Below are 22,043 nucleotides of genomic sequence, written 5' to 3' on the forward strand. Positions count from 1 at the left end.
GTGCAGAACTCCACCAGCCAGCACGGCATTATAGAAAATGGCAAACATCGTTTATTTTTATTTTTTTTATTTTTTTTTATTCAGTCTGGATCTTTATTGCATGGCGGTAAAGCACTCCCAGGGAACGCGGGAGGGAAATGCGCCAAAGTGATCAGAGCTGTTAGCCGTTAGCCATTAGCCGCAGACCAAAGCCTCGATTTCTCGCAAAGACGCCTCGTGTGATTCGCCAGCATGTTCCCGGGGCATCGCTGGGCTTCAGCAAACGCAATCAGGTATCAAACAGGCCCTATCCCCCCTTACAGGAGATACCCTCACCCCACCCATCCCCCCCACCCCCACTGGGCTACCCTCGTGCACCAATGAAAAGGAAGAGAAATCAATGCAAAAGCTGCAAGATCTTCAAAAGTTCCCCTGGCGACCGGCTTTGTGCTGCATAATTACCGATCTGGCAAAGAAAAAAAAAAGAAAAAGAAAAAGATCTCTCTGCTTAATGGCGTGCCCCCATTAAAGATGAAATATGCCCGTGCAGAAAGCTGTGGGCTAATTGTGCTCACTCAGGAGACCCTCGGACCAAGGCCTTCACAGATCAGAGACGCCCATTGATTGAGTTAATTGAATGAATATCTGGGAGTGCAGGGGACAGAGGACAGTCACTTCAGAGATGGTGCTGATAGTCTCATACGTCCAATCCGGACAGCCGGTGTCTATCTTTCTTTCAGACTAACTGGCTGAGCATATTTGGATGTGAAAGTCAGTGTTGTCACACATGGAAGCAAATCACTACGTATACTTTTGCTTCTGTGAAATTGTCCTATGGAGTCATTTTCATGTGGTGTCTTGTGATTTAATATGCACCCACCTGCATATTAGCTTCAGCAGGTCCACTAGGACTGGCCAGCGAAGAATCGGTTTCAATGGCTTTATTTCCTGGTGGTTAAAACTGCTGCATCCATAATGTTGACATTTATGTCAAAAAATACTACTTGTCTAGCTAGTTGGTGCAACACATGAGAACTTGGCCTTTATGATAAAAATATCTTTGGTCTGTGGAGAATCAGGGCTGCTGGCTTCTATGTGCTAGTTAAAAACATGACAAAAAGTAACCTCAATATTCGTCCTTATCCATTGAGCCTACGCCAGGATAAGACTTTTCCTCAAGAATGTAAGACAACAAGCAGGATTCTCTGGAAGCGGAAATGTATATAAAAATATGGCCTTATAAAAGATAGGGAATTGTTGCCAAGTTACCGAATTCTGTGCAGAAACAGCGTGATGCTGTGTTTAATGAGTGTCGAGACACAGCGTTTCACAGCGCTGTCCGTCAAGCCGTAGGACGTGCGCGCGTGCCCTGCTGTTGCGGCGGTATCGTTGCCGTGGCGACGGACTGGGGCGTGGCGCCCCCCCCCCCACGAAACCAGTCATGGCCGGCCGCGGTACAAGGGAAAAGGAGTCGAGCGAAGATAAAAATGTAAATATTGGCATTTTGTTGAAAAGGACAGGGAGAGCGCCCTTTTCCTCTGGGGGGCAGGGGGGGGGGCATCCAGCCGGGAGAGAGTAATGAGATTCAGAGGCAGAGCCAGGAGCTCAGCTGCACTAATTATGTGTGTTAGCGCCAGAAAAGCTGCACGCCTTCACATCACAGATGAACGCAGGCTTCGCTTGGAATACCTGAAACAGGGCCGAGCAGCCCCTGCTCCTGCAGGTTTGCATTCCAATCCTAATTTGGCACACCTGATTCCACTAATAATTAGCAGCTCTCAATGAGGTCTCTAGCTGTTGATTGAGGTGGGCTTTGTTAGGGCTGGAGGGAAAACATACAGGGCAGCGAGATCTCCAGGAAAGGGACTGGACAACCCGGACGTAAAAATGAACACAAAAAAGGGTGTTGCTTTTCAACCTTGCTGAAATAGTTGCTATAAATGTTGGCATGGGAAAAAATCGGAATCTGTGTGAAAGACTGAGGAGATTCAACACAGATTAACTTCAAGAAGGAGCCAGAAAGGTCCCCTGTGTACAGCCTGCATGTTGAAGAATGGATTTATTGGTTAGGCTAAGGTAAGTGTTTTATCTCCTTAGAGATGAAACGGTGAATTTGGACCTTTCTAACAGCTTGCTACATGCTGCTGGCATTCAGGGGAAAACATATTTATTTATCGTGTACATCAGTGCTTAACTGCCAAATATGTTGATCCTTTTTGTGAATTGAGGCTACAGCTTCTGTAGCGTTGTTGTGGGTTTTTCCATTCGATTTTTAAAAAAACAAAGCCTGATGTTTAGGACCGGAGCACTGCGCTACACCATAATTTGCCAAGAGAAACGCACAGCAGGTGAGGCTGCTGATCAAACCAGAAACTGAATAATTAGACCACGGGAGATTCATTTTCTAAGGCACGGGGTTTTTTCATTCTTCAGACACAAAGGAGGAGGAGGAGAAGGAGGAGGAAGGTCGATATCAGCCTCCCTGCGTGAAGCTGCTGAGCTCAGTGCTCGGCGCTTGTTGGGAATCGTCCTCAAGCCTTCCCTGCTAGGAAAATGACACCTTCTGAATGCAAACAAGGCTCTATTCACCACACAACAAGTTAAATAACCGTCCCAGACGTGCCAGTATCTCAACAGTGTCGTCTCCGCGTAATCCCTGACAGTACCACTGAAGATATATAGGCAGTCCTGTGGGCCAAACTTACCACATGTCCCCTACGTCTCACATAGTCTGTCATAGATGCATTTCTGGATTTTGGTTTTTTTCTTATATTTGAATCCACAGCAGGGTTCAGCGGGTTTTGTTCATCTGTAAATGAGAACAGGAATATTTGGCGGGTCCACATGCCTGTTCCGGGTATGTGTCTCTCCCGGGAGACGGCATTCCTGCTGATTTCTCACGGTCACATGACACCCAAGGCTGTCCCGCTGAGGATGCGCCGGCTGCTGTTTTTGAGACCGGGTCCCGTTGCCATGGCCGCTTCTCATTCCTGCCTTTCGCCCCCCTTGCTCCAGAGCTCAGCGTCCTTCCGGGTGTCCGTCAGAGACGACGGCAGCCTGGCGATGTTCCTGGAGGCCGAGGACCTGGTGGAGAACGCCACGGCGTACGCGGCGAGGGTGGCGGGCGAGCCGGTCGCGCGCGTGCTGCAGTTCGACGATTTTGCCGTCTCCCCGCCGCCCCCGCTGGTCTTCAACACCTCGTACCACGGCCTGTGCTACACCGTGAGCCTCCTGAGCAACACGGGCACGCCCTGGTCCAGGCCCCTCAAGACCGCCACCGTCCTCACACGTGAGCGCTTCTCCTCCTGTCCAGCCCCGCTGCGGCCCTACCGCAGTGCTGGTGTTGGCGTGTCATTGTTGCTTGGTAACCTAAAATGGCTTCTGTCTGCATAGATGTACTGTTTTTTTCTGAATTAAGATGCACACTGTGCATATGATATTAAGCCAGCTGTAAATAAATATTAAGTATTGAGCATTATAACTGGTTTAGAATGAACAATTTAGCAGATATGGGAAATAATGCATTACAAACAACATGGGCTGCAAATGTTTGTCAGATGTTTTTCTTTCTTCTTCTTCTTTACCAGAGCCTCTTCCGGTTGAAAGTGTGTCAATCCAAGACTACCAGCCGGCTCCAGAGACGGGGGTGGTCTTTGAGATCAAGACAGCAGAGAACAACATTTTCACCAGAGTAAACATCAGCTACCTGGAGGGGAGGGAGCCAAGATCTATGCTGTATAAAGGTAGGTCCCCTTCACCCCACGGGCCATATCCTCATATGCCTGTGTGTCTGCATCTGTCTGGCCAAGCTAAAGCACCCTTTCTCCCAGGAATCAAAATTATAAACTGAGCGACCTGCTGTTATCTTGATTATGTTATTCCTCAAAGACCCACATTAAATTAATTTAGTATTTGTGTGTGTGGGTGTGTGTGCGCGCGCGCGCGCGTGTGTGTGTGTGTGTGTGTGCATCGGTGTGTGCCTGTGTGCATTAAAAAGGTTAATCTGTTAAGTGCTTTTAGTTTTGTTGAACAAGGGATTAAACTGTACTGGATAATTTATCCCAGATAAATTATATTCTGCTAAACTAGGCTAAATGAGGCTGACTAAACGCTATAAGTAAAATTGAGCTCAACACAGCAAACCTTAAATTATGGTGATATATTATAATAATTGCTGTTATGCTAATTGATTGGAAAGCATTCAAGGAGTTGACTGAGGCTCCCGTTCGGCTGCTCAGTGTTTGCTGAGGGTCTGCTGCGATGCGGCGGCAATGCTAACGGTAATGCTAACGCTAACCGAATGCTCTGTTGCCGCGCCCAGATTTCCTCAGGGGGAGAACCGTCTTCAAGCACTGGCTGCCGGGCACCTGCTACAGCAACGTCACCTTCCGGCTGGTCTCCGAGGCAACCGCCAACAGAAGCACGGTGGTGCGCCAAAGTCCGGTGGGACACGAGACCCCCCATCACAGGACAGGTACCCCTGGCTCTTGAACGGACTGAATGGATCAGAATAGCGGGAATGGTGCATACACAAACTTACAAGTCTATATACTTCACCATAGATATCATTCACATGACTTCCTGCATGCTCCAATCTGGGCCATGCTAGTGGAGTCTCCTGGCCCTGTCACATGATCTCTGTCCATTCTTTGCAGTCCCCAACCCCCCCGTCAACGTCTCTCTGAGGATCATTCACCTGAGCAGCGGGGCCCCCCTCGGGGGGTTCCACGATGGGCCCCACCCCCGCAGGGCCCGCGACGTTCCCCTGATGGAGCAACAGGAAGAGGCGGAGGCTCAGGGGGAAGAGGAGGAGAACGCGGAAGCGGTGGAGGACGGCGTTGCCCAGGGCCCCAATGACACCTACAGCTCGGTGGACGAGGCCCAGAGCCAAACCGTTACGAATTCCTATTGGCCGCCGCCCACGGGGAGCCCCTCCCCCACGGAGGAGGAGTTTGTGAACGCGGTGCTGCCGGAATACGAAGACTCCAACGAGCCCGGTTCTGCCATGAGCCTGCCCCTGTCTCCTGAGCCCTCTGTCGCCCCCACCAGGCTACCCCCCATACTGCTAGAGCTGCGCTGGCAGCCGCCCCGCCCACCCACCACCTTCGATGGATTTAACATCTACATCTACAGGGAAGGTACGTTTCTTCCTGCTGTGCATACTCTAGAAGAATCTAACAGCAGTGACTTACAGGCCATACAGTGTGTATCATGAACTGGCCAACCAAGCCTAAACATATCCTCTCTGGAGTGTAAGTTCATCAGCTGTTTAAAACATTAATTTGCATGATGTCTTCTTCCATGAAGCAGTTTTTGTGACACACAAACTTTGGGGCTTGCCCTGCCAAGACATAACTTGGTGGATGGCATACCTGCCATCCAAATCCAGTTTATTGCTTTTATTTCGCGTTTACTCTTATTGTCAAATGCGATGCAGTGTGCATTGCATTTTATGCATGAAGCAAATTAACAAATAACATTTACTATTAGGCCTTTATGTTCAGCGTGGCAAGCAGCATATAAAAGTGTATCGGTGCGAGGAAGCGGAGCTCAATACAGTGTATTGTATCGCTGTTGGGGCTCATTTCACTCTGAGTTGGCAATGTGCACTCCTATTAATTGCTGGAGGTAAATAATTCCCTCGCCACTAAATCAGAAGCACTCATGAAGATAATTGTACAAGAGCCTGAAAGGATCTTGTTGTTCTCTAGAAAACACGTTCCCTTCTAAATGGTCTTCTCACAATGATGGCTCGCTCCTTGACGAGAACCTCACGCTCATTTCTCCCGTTGGTGTGTGATGATTTCACCGGCTAAGTTCAGCGTAAGCCTGCGGTTTCAAAGGTTTGGGCTTAAGGCTCAGGCCCAGTCTGGCTAAATTGTGAACTCGATTCATGAAAAATGCGCAGCAAAGCACAAGCGCAGCAAAATGCAATTGATTGCACCAAAAGCTTTATGCATTCCCACACTCAAACACAGGTCGGCAGTGCCCAGCAGAGGTGCTGAGGTCGTACGTGTTTCTTGTATTTTACACATACAACATTGCTCAGCACCTGTGTTGTTTACATCATACAGTCTCCTTTCTTCATCTTTATCAAGGATGCAAATAATTTCGGAAGGCACTGTCTAAGGTGTAATTGTTTTGTTAGGCAACTGCACAGAGATGGCCACCGTGGACGAGAACACTCACGAGTTCTTCGTGGAGCTGACGGAGCCGGGCACCTACAGGGCGCTGGTGGCCACGCTCAGCTCGTCCGGGGACTGCGAGCCGCGGGAGAGCGCCGGGGACGCTGGCTTCACCTTCTACCTCAGTAAGCCTGGCCCGGCTCTCTCAGCGTATCAGCTGCAGCGGCGCGGTCCCTCTGGAGCGACCGTAAACCCAAAGCCGTTTCCTCATGAAAAGCGGCAGTGATAGACTGCCGATAAGACAGCGGTGACATCATCGTCTTACTGGTAGAGATTCGGTAAGCGCGGAGTGGCTGGCGCAAAGCTGCGGCAACCGACAGGAAACGTGATGCAGGTGCACTGGCTCAGCAGAGCTGATCTCAGGCCTGTGTGTACAGACGAGCTGATCTCAGGCCTGTGTGTACAGACGAGCTGATCTCAGGCCTGTGTGTACAGACGAGCTGATCTCAGATCTGTGTGCTAGGCCTGTGTGTTCAGATGAGCTGATCTCAGGCCTATGTGCTCCTGTGTGCTAGGCCTGTGTGTTCAGATGACCTGATCTCAGGCCTATGTGCTCCTATGTGCTAGGCCTGTGTGTACAGATGAGCTGATCTCAGATCTGTGTGCTAGGCCTGTGTGTTCAGACGAGCTGATCTCAGGCCTATGTGCTCCTATGTGCTAGGCCTGTGTGTTCAGACGAGCTGATCTCAGATCTGTGTCCCAGGTCCCAGCGGGGAGTGGTTTGAGCAGCCAAAGGAGAGGCCGCAGGCGGTGAGCGTGAGGATGCTGGGCTCCAGCGCGGCGGACGTCTCCTGGGCGCCGTCCTCGGAGAGCCACAACGGCTCCCTGGTGTCGGTGCTGTCCCTGACCTGCCTCAAACCCAGCCTCAGCCAGAGGATGGAGAACACCTACTGCAGCGAGGTGGGGCTCGACACGTACCCGCCTGAACACGCTACTGTGTGTACGTGCTACCGAAAACACACATACCTAAAAATGCTACTGAACACATACCCAGCTAGACACGCCACTGAACACAGCAGGCTATGCATGCTGCTGAACACACAATGACCTAGACAGGCTACTGAACACACACACCTGCCTTGAACACATCGCTGAACACGCCAGCCTATAAAACACTCCTGAAAACGCCTGCCTGTGCACACTACTGAACGCTGAACTGGTCAAAACTGGCCAGACTGCAGCCGCTTCTTCTGGCTCCCTCTATTACTAACATTTGGAAAACCCCGCTGAGATTCATTACTCGTCTTTTACACCTTAAGGCAGTGGGTAGAGAGTGGAGAATTTAATTTGCATAATTTAGAGCTGAACACGTGGGATCACTCTACTCCTCTTACCTTCCAGCGCGTATATCAGGACGAGGGTCGGCCACTGATATAATTAAGAATGGATACTGTTGTAGTTATTAATGTACGCGTAACGATCTGAGTTATTGTTTTATGGATATTGTTACATTGTTATATTGTCCCACAGGAAAATTCCACCAGTGACATCATCACGAATTTGACCCCCGGGGCGCAGTACAGAGTGGTGGTCTATCACACCAACGGACCCCTGATCAGCCCTCCCTCAGACCCCGTCATCATCGGAATAGGTTTGCCTCCCGCCATTTTCTCTCTGAAGACTGACTAAGATGGCAGACCCCATGCAGTCCCCATTCTGTCTTAGCACTGGGCTGACACAAAAACCACACATGAAATTGATTTAATTTTGCAGTTTATCCAATTTTTAGATTGTACGCCTTAATTTTGAATGTATTGTCTTTCTTTAAATCCAAAGCGAAGCGCTTTGGGTTGCTTGTTTCCTTGTAAAACAGGTGCTCTGTAAACGCTTGATTATTGTAAAACACGAACCGATTGGCTGTTTTTCGGCCGTCTCGCCCGGCAGAGCCGACGGGGGTTCGAGACCTGGCGGTGTACCCGCTCAGCCCCACGGCGGCCATCCTCAGCTGGCGGCGGCCGTACCACGTGGCCTTCCGCAAGTACGCCCTGGACATCTTCCACTTCGACCCCGCCACCCTCACCTCCGGGTGGACCAAATACTACGAGATCGCCGCCACCGCCTCCGTCACCGCGTCCACGGTAACGGCTCCTCGCGTTTACGTCGCCGGCGTTCAGCCACGAGTGTTAAGCTTCGCTGCTGTTTAACTAGTCACTAGTGTTCAGTAAGGTTCAGTTCCAGGCTTAACACCTGCTGGGTTCTGTTTTTTTTGTAGATAAATGATATGCCAAGATGGGCCGAATGGTTTGTTCTTGTCGTTATATATTCTCATGTCCCTCCTGTGATTTTGCTAGCTGATCAAGGCTAATAATGGGTGTCATGTAAACTCGTCCTTCTTGAATGACACATCCTAGGAAGTCACTTTCTTGATTACTTAACTAATATTTTCATTAGCATATTAGAAAATAGTGCAAGCAATGAAAGTTGTTCAAAAACATTTCCCAGACAGCAAGCATCTAAGGGACAAAGTTAGCAGGAATCGGCGCAGATCTGGCCCCTAGTCACTAGCTACCTGGGTCGCACAGAAGAACTGTGACCGTAGGGACAGTTTGAACCGCCCTGTCCTTAAATACCAACACACTCTTTCATCTTCATTAGTACTAGAAATACAGAAACCCAGCTGTACCATTTCAGCGTCTTCATCTATTGTAATTAGGCTGTAATTGTAATGCATTTATTACAGCCTATAGCTGTGGTGCTTTTAGATTGTAATTTTCGCGAATTAAATCGTAATTATAGCCCACGGCCGTGATGGGTTTTACATTATAATTGTAATTCATTAAGTTGTTATGGTAGCCAGTGGGTGTGATGGATTTAGACTGCAGCGTACGCTTTTGAATAAGGCTGGAGACATAAATTCCTGATGGAAAGCTGTTGTTATTGTTCCCTGGAGCTGTTTGCTTTACCTTGATTAAATTGTTCCAGATTAGCCCGGCTGGGCAGAGTGACTGCTCTCCTTGTCCAAATATTCCTTTGGTTGTAAACGTACAGTATGTTCTTGTGTGTTCCTTTCTTTTTTGTCAAATATCTATTTGTGTGGGATGCTAACTAGAAATTACCCCAGCGCACTGAGAAAACAGTCATTCTTCCTCTGCGTGATGTGTTTCTGCCACCTGCTGCTTTTGCTTCTATTAAGATTCGTTTTTGGATCCCCCCTGTTATTTTGACTCAGTTATGGTTACTCACCAGTGAGGCATCACATGGTGTTCAAAAATAATAACACATTTCGGCAAGCCATCTGCCCCTGTCCCCCATCCCGTCCCACCCTGCTGGACCCCGGCTCAGTGGCGCTCAGCCAATGGAGGAATACAAGGACAACTAGGAAACTGCAGACCAGTGAAACAGCCCTGTCATGTGATCAGACAGGCCAATGAGAGGCTCTTATTGACGGAATGTTCTGTAAACTGACTGTATAAGATGGGTGCCTTACTGACGTCGCTTTACTCCCTTCCCCTTATAGAAAGTGTCCAATCTGCTGCCTGCTTGGTACTACAACTTCCGCGTAACCATGGTAACGTGGGGCGAGCCAGCTCTCAGCTGCTGTGACAGCTCAATCGTTAGCTTCACCACAGGTACGACTAGCCGACACGCCAGACATTTCTATATATCACTTTTCTATATTTCTATAGAAATTTATGAACGCTGGGTGTCCATAAACCCTTAAAAAGTGGTGTTTGGCAGCTTTCAAGCTCTTAAATTTCTTACCTATTCCCGCTAAGGTTGTAGATTTTTGTAATAACTGCCAGCTGTGTCATTCATAACCTGGAACTGTCTCTTTGACGATGCTGTCTGTATACATTTTAGTGAGTTTCTCTGGATAAGTATGCATGTGCAATTGTGATATTTTGGTACGTCCAGCTCCAGAGGCCCCTCACATCGTCACAGTAGTCTACGCCAACAGCCTGCTGCGCGTCAGCTGGACCTACGGGGACATCTTGACCGACCTCTCCCACTCCAGGATGCTGCACTGGCTGGTGGTGGCCGAGGGAAAGAAGGGATCAAAACGGCACATCTCTGCTGACGTGAGCTACTTCCAGAGGACTGCCTGACGTTCTCACAGCGTTGCTCCCTGACATTCTCATAATGTTATTGCTTCACATTCTCACAACATGACTCCCCAACATTGTTCTCACTCCCCAACATTCTTGCAACGACTCCCTAACAGTCTCATGTTACTCCCTAGTGTTACTCCCTTATTGCTCCCAAATTGTAACGCTCTTGTAACATTCGTGTAATGTTACTCCTTAATTCTCGCAGTGTCCCACAGTGCACTCCCTAACCTTCCTGCAACATGACTCCCTAACGTTCTCAACGTGTCAACGATGTTCTGACACGACTCACAGATTTTTGTTCTGACCTATTTTCCATCATCCACAGGGCTTCCTAATGTTCTCACAACACCGTGAGCTTTGTTTTAAGCCCAACTTTCAATAGCCAGAGCTGAGCTGAAAAGACAGAGGGTGGATAATTAGTCCACAAGAGAATGTGATATCGATGGTGATGTCAGCGCTTGTTTTAAACCTAATTAAAACCAGGCAGGTATGGAGCTGGGTGGCATCGCGTCTTGAGTCCTGCAGGGCCCTACTGTCTGCCACTTCCTGCTCTCGCTTCGGCTCCAAGAGCCATAATGAGTTCCCTCTTTCACTCAGAAGGCATGATTATTAATGAGAGAATATTCCACAAACTAAATGTCTGGAGACTCCCAGTGGATACAGAAGGGATCGCGGTAATTACCCTCCGATGCTAAACCTTTCCGTGCGGCAATTGCAGCAATGCAGCAGCATAGGAAAACATTGTGTGGTTGCTTTAAAAATCAGTGTAGAGAGATAGCATTAGGTGCAGTGTGGATTTATCTGCCACAGGGATGTAATACAGCTGTTTCTGCTACGAGTCTGAGAACTTTAGTTCTATCAGATCCTGTCAAAAGGAAGGATTTACTTCATGCTGTAGATATAGGCACTCCAATCAAGGAGTCATACAGAAATTCATATCCCCTGTTCTGATCAAATTCCAAGTGATGTCATCAACTTGCGCCATCAGAATACTCGACAGAACAATCAATATAATATCAGCCTTAATGCCAGTGTAAATAAACTGAACTAAAGAAGTCACAGAAAATTCAGATGTGTTATTGTAATCCCCTCTTTAAAGGTGAGCAGTGAACGGACATGTTGCTCCTCCCCCCCAGGTGACACGCACAGTCATGGAGGCGACGCTGGCCCTGCCCCCTGGAGACATCTACAACCTGACCGTCACGGCCTGTACAGAGCGCGGCAGGAACACCTCCATGCCACACATCATAAAGCTGGGTCAGTACCACGCACAGAGGGATTCTGGGATACTTCGCTCTGTGTCCACTCTTGCAGCAGCAGTGACTTAAATATATACAGTATACAGTGGTTGGGGATGTAAAGTTCTCCCCTTTCTTGTTTTTGGAAAGTGAAACTAGGGAGTTATTCGTCAGGCAGAAGGTGGTCAGCTATAGCAGGGCGACGCACGATGGCTATGCTTGCTGTATCAGTCCAGGGACAGCAATGAAAAGACACTTCTTTTCCCACAGAACCGGCGCCTCCCAAGTCCCTGTACGCGGTGAACGCCACCCACACCTCGGTGACCCTGCTGTGGGTGGAGGAGGGCGTGGTGGACTTCTACCAGGTGCTCTGCAAACAGGTCCGGCCCGGCAGAGACCTGAAAGTAAGAGTCTGCCCCGGTCTGCTGCTAACGTGAACGGAAATGCCAGTGATACTAAAGTAGCTTGCTGACAAGCAGCAGCCAGAGAATGAAATGAGTCTGAATGTCTCCTCCTAGAGAATAGCATAAACAGTGAAGTAAGATGCCTCGATTCCAGACCCCTTGGCTTGATCAGGCACTTAAGATCAGCCTGTGTAAGGTGCATTAGCTGAGCGGCCCTCCAGCGCTGTTAGTACACAGCTCAGCTGGTTAACTGCCAAGTTTTAAAGAAGCAGTGGCAGGCTGCTCGTGCTGTGTGAGATGTGCAACGTGCATGCGCCCTTCCCTTCCACTGACACTGTGAGGATGGGAGGCCTGGCAGTCCTAACTGGGCACATCAGACCCAGAGAAAAGACTGTATTAGTGCATAATTACAATAATAATTGAAGGATATGAGCTGAAAGACTTAGTGAACCTAATGACTTAATGAATGGTGTGAAAGCTGTCTGAGGAGCACGTGACCAACGGGAGGTGCTGCTTCCTGCAGGCGAGGGAGCCTCAGGCAGTCCACTCCCACGTGGCCACAGTCGCCGACCTCCGGCCTTCCACCACCTACAACTGCAGCGTGACCAGCTACAGCTACAGCACTCCCAGCGAGCCCTCCTACATCGCCGTCTCCACCCCAGGTAACGCCCTCTGTCCCCTTCCAACCCATCGACAAAGTCCCGTTTCTTCCTAAATGGCAGGGAGGCCTCCAGTCACCGGGGGGCAGTGTCTAACAGATAGACGTGTGGTAATGTGACTGGTGGCTGGGATCTCATCACATTTGATGAGCCAATGTCACCCCGGAGAGTTGATAATGAAAACACTAAACCATGATATTCTGCCACTGCAGTTGCTTCAGTACAAATGTCCCTAATGGAATTCTAATTTAAAGTACGGTCAGGCTAGTTTAATATATACAACCACCCCTACCCCCCTCCTCACAGCCAAAAAAAAACCTCTAATTTAATGGACAGGTATTGAGCTATTTCTATGAGGTATTTCTACTTTGCTGTGTGTCGTTGCAGCCCGTGAGATGAACCCCAGCGTGGCGGCCATTTCGGCTCTGGTTATCCTCAGCGTGCTCCTCCTCAGCCTCCTCGTGCTCATCTTCCTCGTGCTCCGCAAGAAACACCTGCAGATGACCAGGTAACCTCGCCTGCACCGTTCTCCTGACGCTGTCGCAAAAGCAGCTGGCTATTATGCTGGCGTCTATTATGTAACGTTACAGGAACGTTATGAAAACGTTACGCCCTCGCAGAACTAGACACGAAAGCCATTTTACTGACGCAGAAAGAGAGAGCAAAAACAACTGCCTTAGCTTAAGATGGCAGACTGGATCTTCCCCTCTGCTGGAACAACAGCATGTAACTTGAGCATGAATTCCATTAAGCGGGCTGCTCTGTGGAGCTGCGGGTGAGTCGTTGCTGATAGCGTCTGTGCAGGCTGGAAATCACCGCATCGACTGAATGTCTTACTCTTACTGTTTTACTGTTTTTCAGGGAGTGCGGGGCTGGAACCTTCGTTAATTTCGCCTCGTTCGACAGGGACGGGAAACTGCCGTACAACTGGTAGGAGCTCGTCTCTCACGTTAAAGCGATTCTGTTAAGAAAAACAACCCATCCTGCGACGGGGAGCCTTGAGAAACTGCTCTCAGGGTTCAAACCCTAAAGCAATCGCAAATTCAGGGAGTGTCCCTAAAATTGAAGCTCTGAGGCGAGGGCACTTTCTTTCAGCAGAGAACACTGAATCTGGCTCACGTGGCAGCCACTAAAGAAGACACTAAAGATTACAGTGACATCTAATTCGGTAGCTTCCCTTATCTTCGAGACCTGGAGAGTCAAATGTTCTGCAAGATTAGGTTGAGGGGACGGGAAAGATTAGGGATTTGACTGTAATGCTTTGCGTACATACTGCGTAACCATAGAGACATGCACTTTATAGTGGCATGAGCAAATGCAAATGTGAAGTCCTTATTCTAAAGAAATGTACTCAACTTAGGAGGGAATTTCGCCCTCATGCATTACATTTTGGCCTTCATTTTGAACAAAAGAATTCATGGAGTGGCATCTATTCCTTATGTTGTGTGACCGTTTCTTAAAGGAACAGTTTGCAATGATTCCCAAATTTCAAAATTTCCACATCATCCAACATCATATTTATACTGCTTCAGCAGTCATGACATCTAAGTAAACAAAATTTTAAATCAGACTCTCTTTGATTTACAGTAACTTATAAGGTAAATTAACTTCCAAAAGTGCTGGAAGTTGAACTGTAAATTTAAGTTTAAATTTAGGCCAAACTGCCATGCAGGAAGATTGAATTCCATCCATGTGTAAGAAACAAAACAAACAAACAAAAAATTGCAATACTACTAAAAATTATTGCAATGCTACAATTATGAGTACAACATTCAAACAGCTGTTGTGATATTGATGAATGTGACTGGGAAAAAATTTGGTCGATTGAACTCAATAAACAAATCAATACCCCAGTCAAACTAATTCAGGGTCTGTAGGCAGTTCAATAATTCACATTATACCTCATTAATACAACTGCACATTAATACAATAATTAATTTCCAAAGGTCAAATTAGAGAGATCATTTCTAGCATTCAATAGTAAGTCTACTCAAATCACGATAATCCTTTAGGGTTAATATAATGGCTTAAAGACGGCCAGTTATGGCAGATATTGGGTTCACAAGACAAGGAGTCATTCGGCCATACCATGATCTCAAACCGATGGGGGAGTTCAATTTGTTATTGAGACCTTCTGAAGCTTGCTTTTGAAAAGCTTAAGAATGTTCCACAATGACATACATTAAATGTCTGCTTTGTGTTTGTCATATCATTCCAAATGCCGTAGCTCCCCTAGATGTGGTTGTGACAACTTTACTTTGCGAAGAAATCCTCATCTGAATAAAAGCTTTATATAAATGAAGTTGAAAATTAACAGTTGAAAATACATTTCGTCTTCATTTGAATGTGAGAAAATACTGCCTTAAAAGGAGCCTTTTAAAGGAACCCAGATTCAGCCTTGCCTCTTTATCAGCATAACTGCCATAGCAGTTAGCGTGAATGTTTTCACCACGGGATTCACTGTAACAAGCGCAAAACAAATTGGCAAAGTAAAACAGAGCAACAGAGCCCATCTGATTTCCATTAATCTTCCAGAAAATTCTAAATAATTAGACGTACAAGTACTTCACACACCAGTGCAATATGAAATCACTCAATTAGGTTGAGCTGTGGCACTGGGCAGTAGGACGGCACAGTGTCTGAAAAATTGCCGCATTCAACCGCCAGTCGATGAACCATGATGAACTCACAGGAAAAGACTGACCTCAGTAAACGGGTTCCCCTGGACAGAGAGCTCTGAGGTTGCAACACCGTCATCAGATTTATTTAATTCATTTATTTATGTGATGATTTTAAAAAAAAAAAAAAAGGAAAAAAAAAGAAAAAAGCTGCATGACAAATTAACGCCTAATGAACCACTAATTGAGTTATTATGAAGCACTGTCTGCTAGCAGCACTTACTAACAGAGCACAATGTTTTGTCCCTATCTGTACCCCATTTTGAAACTCCCCAGGCGAAGAAGCCTTTTTGCCTTCCTTACACTTCTGCCTTCCTGCCTATGGACTGACTATCTTTTGGCTTTTTATATTAATCCTTGGTAAGTAGCGCTGACAGCCACCACCCCGCTGCATCATGGGACATGTTAAAGAAAGGGACAGCCTGCTGTCCTAACCACAGAAATAGAACTGTTAGAATGGCTCCCCCTCATTAAAGGCAAACTGTGGTGCATGACGGATCTGGGCAGGCCATCCGTGGTTGCAATAGCCCCTGTGGTCAGGTCTTTACACAGATTCAAACACATTTCTGCGCCTGTAGCAGATACAGCAGAATGCTCTGTGTGTTCAGGCAGGGAACAGCATGTAAGAGCGAAGCCAGTGACTGCAGTATATCTATGGTTATATTCAATGAACCTGATGGGAATACATAAGCACACATGTTAATGACACGTACAAACTAATGGCAAGGCACTAATAAGAGCAAGGCTTTGGCTTTAATCCTCATGCGATGCTTGCATGTGTGTGACGAACTGCAACGCAAAGTGTTTGAGAATGCCCAGTAGGGGGCGTGCATCGCCAGATTAAACGAGTAGACGTACAGTTGTAAAAGTTTCCCAGCGTACTTCTTGTTTTCCACATAATGTTCTATTACGCATGTAGATGCAGTAGAAGACACAGACAGAAAGGGGTTTTCTGTGGGAAAATTAATCCCAGGGAAAGTGTTTGGTTGGACATGCAGTATTACGAGTCAGCATACCAATGGTCTCTGACTCAACGCAAACACTCCCTTAAGTTTCTGTTACTTAAAAATCCAAAAAAAAAAACTTAACTAAAACTGTAATCATTAAGAAAAAAAATATTTGTTTCCCTACTTATAAAAAAACAGCACATATCCAAAGACAATTGTAAAGGTAAACTATCATATTTCCAGACCACAGACTAAGTAACTTCTTAAAAGTCATGTAGCACCAACGGTGCTAGGACTGTTCCGAGCACAAGATGCTTTCAGACTATGACTCAGTCAGTGTGCGCTACTGGAACAGCCTACCTCAGCCGTTAGCAGACACCTCTAAGTGATTCCTAACTAGATTTTGAATGCATCTTGGTACCGCATGCAACAGTAACTTTGAGGCAGGATTCAGGAATGGAATGGAATCTCTTGAAAAAGGCTGTCTTCACCCCCCACCCCCCAGACCTCCCCCCCCCACCCTCCTCCTCTCCACAACATCATAAATTTAATTGTACTCTGGGACCTGTTTTTTGTGCGCTCACTCAAGAATGCCTCTTTTTTTTTGGTTGTTTATCTTGTAGGAGCAAGACTGCTTTAAAGAAAAGGAAGCTGACGAGGTAAAGCCACAGGGTCCTGAGTGACATCACAACTTCTGTCAGTACAGTAGTGCCAATCTCTGCAAGCATGGCTTTTTGTCACGTTGCGACAGCACTTAAGATGCAACCGGAGGGAGTTCTGAGCATTTTGTACAAGTTTTGAATGAACCATAGCCCATGTAATGTTCAGTTATATTTTAGGAGCTCTGGAAAATATTTAACCTTAAATATTTAAACACACAGACATCTTCAAGATGCATTATCAGCATCTGAAGGTGCTGACAACATGCAGATTGTGTAACCGCCTCAGTGGCAAACGTGTTTTTTCTTTTGGACGTGGCTGATGCCGGTATGAAGCTGGACACTATGTTAACTGCCGTTGTCCTGTCTGTCTCCAGCCCCGTCCAGCTGGATGACTTTGATGCCTACCTCAAAGACATGAGCAAAGACTCCGCCTACAAATTCTCCCTGCAGTTTGAGGTAAGGCCGGCCCGCAGGCCAACCCCAGGGCGTACGTTTCGGACCCCTGCTGCTTTTTGGCAAACGCTCACTCGCAAATAACACTCACACCATCCACCAAGTTCCCCCCTGAAATCACTGAGCCCCCCAAATTTCACTCAGTGGTTAAGAGTAAAACTGCCTGAAATAAAAATTTTGATGGAGTTTGACGGCAAACTATTTTTTTTAAGAGAAGCAACTAATGTTTCCCCTGGTTTCTCTCCCTGCTTCCAGGAGCTCAAGAGCGTGGGCCTGGACCTGTCCCATGAGGCCGCCGACCTGCCCATCAACCGAGCCAAGAACCGCTACACCAACATCCTGCCCTGTGAGTGCCCGCCCACAATTCCAGCGCACTGGCACTGGCCCCGCCCACCGGGAGCCCTGGCCACGCCCCCCCCCACCCCAGCATTCACAGTGCAACCACCATGGCGGCTCCAAACTGATTCTGCGTATGGGCCCCAGTATCCGAAGCACAGTTTTAAAAAGCGTTTCTGTAGATCTCATTCTGCAGCATGTTTCGGGGGACCCACAGGAATAAGCTGCCACATCTTATCTGTATCTAAATCACTCCTTTGGCCACTGCCATGCTTAGTTTTACTGTTGCCAACTGCACACTCTCTCCGGGTCGACTCAAGCAATCAGTCTAGTGCATTTTGGAGGTAGGGTGCAGCACTGCTATCTGCGCTGACAGCTCCCGACCTCACATCAGATAATGAAACTCGGAGCGCAGCGATGGTTTTTGGCTCGGGGATAGCGAAGCAGATGCGCTCCTACATTAAGCTGGGGTCCCTGTCCTTCACAGACGACTTCAGCCGCGTGAAGCTGATCTCCATGCACAACGACGAAGGGTCCGACTACATCAACGCCAACTACATTCCCGTAAGTGTTCCGGCTGTGCGGCTGCCCGCATGCCCGCACACACAGCAGGCACAGAAACCGGCTCACTGATCGGCAGCAGAAAGGGGGACAGTGTAGGGTGGCAGTGCAGTACAATGGGTAAGGAACTGGTCTTGTAACCTAAAGGTTACAGGTTCGATTCTTCGGGTAGGACACTGCCGTTGTACCCTTGAACAAGGTACTTCACCTGCATTGCTTCAGTACATACCCAGCTATATAAATGGATGCAATGTTAAATATTTGTGTTAGTCGCTCTGGATAAGAGCGTCTGCCAAATGCCTATAATGTAATGGAATGGATGACTCCTCATTATTCCATTGATATGGAAAGCATACAGGATATGGAACAAGTCACGGTGAAAAGACAGAGAAAAGAAGCCCCGCCTCTCCAACCTGGCCTAAGCAGCCGTCCCCATTGGCCAACGCCTCTCTCTCTCTGCTCTGTGTGTTTCCAGGGTTACAAATCCCCCCGCGAGTACATCGCCACCCAGGGGCCGTTGCCCGAGACGCGAAACGACTTCTGGAAGATGGTGCTGCAGCAGAAGTGCCGCGTCGTCGTCATGCTGACCCAGTGCAACGAGCGCCGGAGGGTGAGGCCCGTCAATCGACCTGTCAATCAGGCAGTCCCTCCCACAGCTTATCGGCCAGGCAGCAAAGACAATATCCAAAACAACACAAGATAATTCACACAGCATGCTGACGGGTTATGTCTTAACTACGAATCAGATCTTTGATTACAAACGAGATAAACAGTGTCTAAACTTAGAATGCAATCACACCGGAGCCCCCAGAACCTCCTTTTTATGTACCTTGAGCCTTCGGGAGCCATGTTGGACAGCATCACTACAGTCATACCGGAATAAACCAGCCGCTTAAGATTCTGCACCATTTGCAGGACATGGAATTCTGGCCTGTTGCTAGAGTGCTAGGCAGTACATTAAATGTGTTAGCAAGCTTGTTCGCGGATATGTTTCAAAAACTTCTAATCAAAAATGGGTTGCGGTAACTGTGGTAATCCTCAGCAGTTCTGTTCCAAAATCCCAAAAGAAAAAAATATTAGAAAGAAAATGTATATAAATTGTGTGTCACGGAAGAGGATAATGCTATTGAATTTAACCTCTCATTTATTTCATGCAGTCTCTCATTTATTTCATGCAGTATATCCTGTATTTACAAGCAGTGAGACTTTGCTGCTTAATTTGCACAACATTCATGATGCCTGCAAAAGAAAATCCACCCAGATCAGTGCAGCATTAGTAACAAAATCTTACATCTGGTCATGTTTAGTCTTTATTGTGTGGGTATTAGAGTGAGCTTATACTTAACCAGGAGAGTGGGGAACAAAAAGAGAAACACGAATCAGTCATCTGGTGTTCCGATTGTAGATTGGCAAGGCTGGATTATGCACCCAAAAGAAATTTATTGATGAAGTACATGCTCATATTGCAGCACTCTAATATGACGACAAATAGCATTCCTAGTCTAAAACCATGTGATGCGAGGCCAGCCTATTATTCGTCCTCCCGTTCCTTCCCACACTGTTCGTAGATGATGGTTATTGCTTTTTAGACCATTAACAGCCGACAACATCACTTACTTTAAATGAGGTCACTGTGAAACGGTGAAACGGAAAGTTTTGTGCAGATTGAAATACTGATTTTAGAGGTCACAATCTTTCACCGATTTGTATGTCTCAGTCACTAGCTACATCTTGCACCAAGAGTTCTGTATGCCTTCAAAAAAATCACGTGACTGATCACCTGACTAAGAGTGAATTATGGGATACGGTTGCAGGTGAAGTGCGACCACTACTGGCCCTTTACGGACGAGCCGGTGGCCTACGGAGAGATCGTCGTGGAGATGCTTTCTGAGAAAGAGGCTCCAGAGTGGACCATGAGGAACTTCAGACTGAGCTATGTGAGTTCACTCAGGAAAACATCGATGTCACGTCACCTAAGGAAATGGCCGTTATCTGAAGTGCTACCAGAAAGACCATGCCATTGCCTGTATGCGTTTGTCAACTGCAAGGAACAGTTCATGTTTAAAAGAGAGAAGCGGGAGTGGGACTGTGAATTTAATCCTACTGTCCCTGTATGGATACCTTCAGCACATTACCGATTTCTAGTAAGGAGTGGTCACGTATCCTAATATATGGGCTGTGGGTGGCGGTGTAAGATAAGAAATACGTGATTAGAACTTTCTCAGGGAAGAGCATAATTGTGCTGCAGCAGTCACGGTTTTGCAACTGCACTGCTGCGCCGCAGTTTAAGCTGCCGTCAGTCATGTGATGTCGTTTCCAACTGCCTGGCAGGCGGACGAGACGCAGGACGTCCTGCACGCGAACTACACGTCCTGGCCCGACCACGGCGTCCCCACGGTCAACGCCATCGAGAGCATCCTGCAGTTTGTGCAGATCGTCCGGCAGCACGCGTCGCGGACGAAAGGGCCCATCGTGGTGCACTGCAGGTAGGACCGGGACCGGGACTGTGACTGTGACTGAGACTGAGATGGCGCCTACACCCGCCAAACCTGCCGTGGTACCCCTGCATCCACAGCACTGGGCTTAACCAAACACCCACAACTTCAAGTATAAAACACTGTACTTTATCTAAGGTGACGCTTATATCAAAGCTCATGTCAAAGTGTGTTAGAAGCAGCCCTAGTTTCTAGCTTTTAATTTGCATCTTTGAGTCAACCATTCTCCAGTGTTTAAATGAAGTCCATATTATATCAAACAAACATGACATAATACATTACACATGAAAACTGTAATGTAGGAATGTTGAGCCTGCACAGACCCAACAAGGCAGCTCGGATTTCACTGAGGTCCTCCCATGAGCGTCTCTGATTTCAACGCCGTTGTTAAACATGGCGCAGACAGCATTTTGATTGACGGCCCTGTTTAACCCCAGCGCGGGCGTGGGGCGGACGGGGACCTTCATCGCCCTGGACCGCCTCATGCAGCACATTCGGGAGCACGAGTTCGCCGACATCCTGGGCCTGGTGTCGCAGATGCGCTCCCACCGGCTCTGCATGGTGCAGACAGAGGTGAGCGAGAGCGGCGGCGTTTCTCACCCAACTAACTCCACCTCCATTTTGCACATTACTCACAAATCAGGGATCATGCTCCGTGTCCTTTTTAGCCACACGGATGAACAATTGGGCCCCACTACCCTATCACTATAACTACAACATAGTCTTTGAGGGCCCTTGGAATCATCCTAACTCTACCCCCCCAATGTGGCGCCTCTGCTCACACAAATGGAGTACTGAAATATTTCGAAATAAAATGTAATGTCTTACTTACATACTTACATACAATCATACACTGCTGTGAAATATATTTAAGAAAAGTCTACATGATTTTGAAAAATGTGAGTAATGAGGTAAGATCCCTACCGCCCCCTCTCCTCTGCAGGAACAGTACGTGTTCATCCACCAGTGCGTCCAGCTGATGTGGAGGAAGAAGAAACAGCAGTCCATCACCAGTGATGTCATCTATGAGAACGTTACCAAGTCCTAACCGTGCAATGTGAGTGTTTAACTCACCAGCCGAATGTGGAAACGACTCGTTTTGTGTTTTTTTTCTTTTGGTAATATGAATTAAATGTCTTGAAGGAACTGAACCATTGATGAGGTCTATTCCAAAGACTTAGTTGAACGGGGTAAACACTCAGGCCCAGGGAAATTGCTGTCCATTACGAAATTTGAAAAGCATGACGATATGGTTGTTTGACTATTTTAAAAGTTCAAACATTGACTTAGCAAAGATCAGTGCAACCTAACAAAACTGATGTAAAGAAACCTTGGTGGATTCTTGGTGGAGATCTGTACTGTCTCTGTTCTACATAAATGAGCATGTGGGGTATTGT

General features: G+C 47.4%; 1 protein-coding gene across 7 annotated transcripts in view; it reads left to right on the forward strand.

Moving 5' to 3' along the window:
• Positions 1-22,043, forward strand: part of ptpro (protein tyrosine phosphatase receptor type O) — a 39,843-nt gene that overhangs the window by 14,699 nt on the left and 3,101 nt on the right. For 2 of the 7 annotated variants that reach the window (XM_035402003.1, XM_035402001.1), the window contains exons 2-26: positions 2,995-3,268; positions 3,567-3,722; positions 4,301-4,453; positions 4,635-5,117; positions 6,128-6,289; positions 6,868-7,064; positions 7,635-7,755; positions 8,049-8,242; positions 9,622-9,733; positions 10,020-10,183; positions 11,350-11,470; positions 11,722-11,855; positions 12,334-12,517; positions 12,902-13,022; positions 13,376-13,444; positions 15,469-15,552; positions 16,763-16,798; positions 17,176-17,257; positions 17,510-17,600; positions 18,078-18,154; positions 18,627-18,761; positions 19,966-20,088; positions 20,483-20,637; positions 21,084-21,219; positions 21,590-21,703. In XM_035402003.1, the coding sequence (XP_035257894.1) occupies positions 2,995-3,268; positions 3,567-3,722; positions 4,301-4,453; positions 4,635-5,117; positions 6,128-6,289; positions 6,868-7,064; positions 7,635-7,755; positions 8,049-8,242; positions 9,622-9,733; positions 10,020-10,183; positions 11,350-11,470; positions 11,722-11,855; positions 12,334-12,517; positions 12,902-13,022; positions 13,376-13,444; positions 15,469-15,552; positions 16,763-16,798; positions 17,176-17,257; positions 17,510-17,600; positions 18,078-18,154; positions 18,627-18,761; positions 19,966-20,088; positions 20,483-20,637; positions 21,084-21,219; positions 21,590-21,694 (3,669 nt within the window). In that variant the 3' untranslated portion in view covers positions 21,695-21,703. Of the gene's footprint in view, positions 1-1,778; positions 2,056-2,422; positions 2,579-2,994; positions 3,269-3,566; positions 3,723-4,300; positions 4,454-4,634; positions 5,118-6,127; positions 6,290-6,867; positions 7,065-7,634; positions 7,756-8,048; positions 8,243-9,621; positions 9,734-10,019; positions 10,184-11,349; positions 11,471-11,721; positions 11,856-12,333; positions 12,518-12,901; positions 13,023-13,375; positions 13,445-15,468; positions 15,553-16,762; positions 16,799-17,175; positions 17,258-17,509; positions 17,601-18,077; positions 18,155-18,626; positions 18,762-19,965; positions 20,089-20,482; positions 20,638-21,083; positions 21,220-21,589; positions 21,704-22,043 lie in introns of those variants that run through there. The other 5 variants (XM_035402004.1, XM_035402006.1, XM_035402002.1 and 2 more) reach the window with 5 other exon arrangements.

This window comes from Anguilla anguilla, chromosome 19, assembly GCF_013347855.1.
Source record: "Anguilla anguilla isolate fAngAng1 chromosome 19, fAngAng1.pri, whole genome shotgun sequence".
Lineage (NCBI taxonomy): Eukaryota > Metazoa > Chordata > Actinopteri > Anguilliformes > Anguillidae > Anguilla > Anguilla anguilla.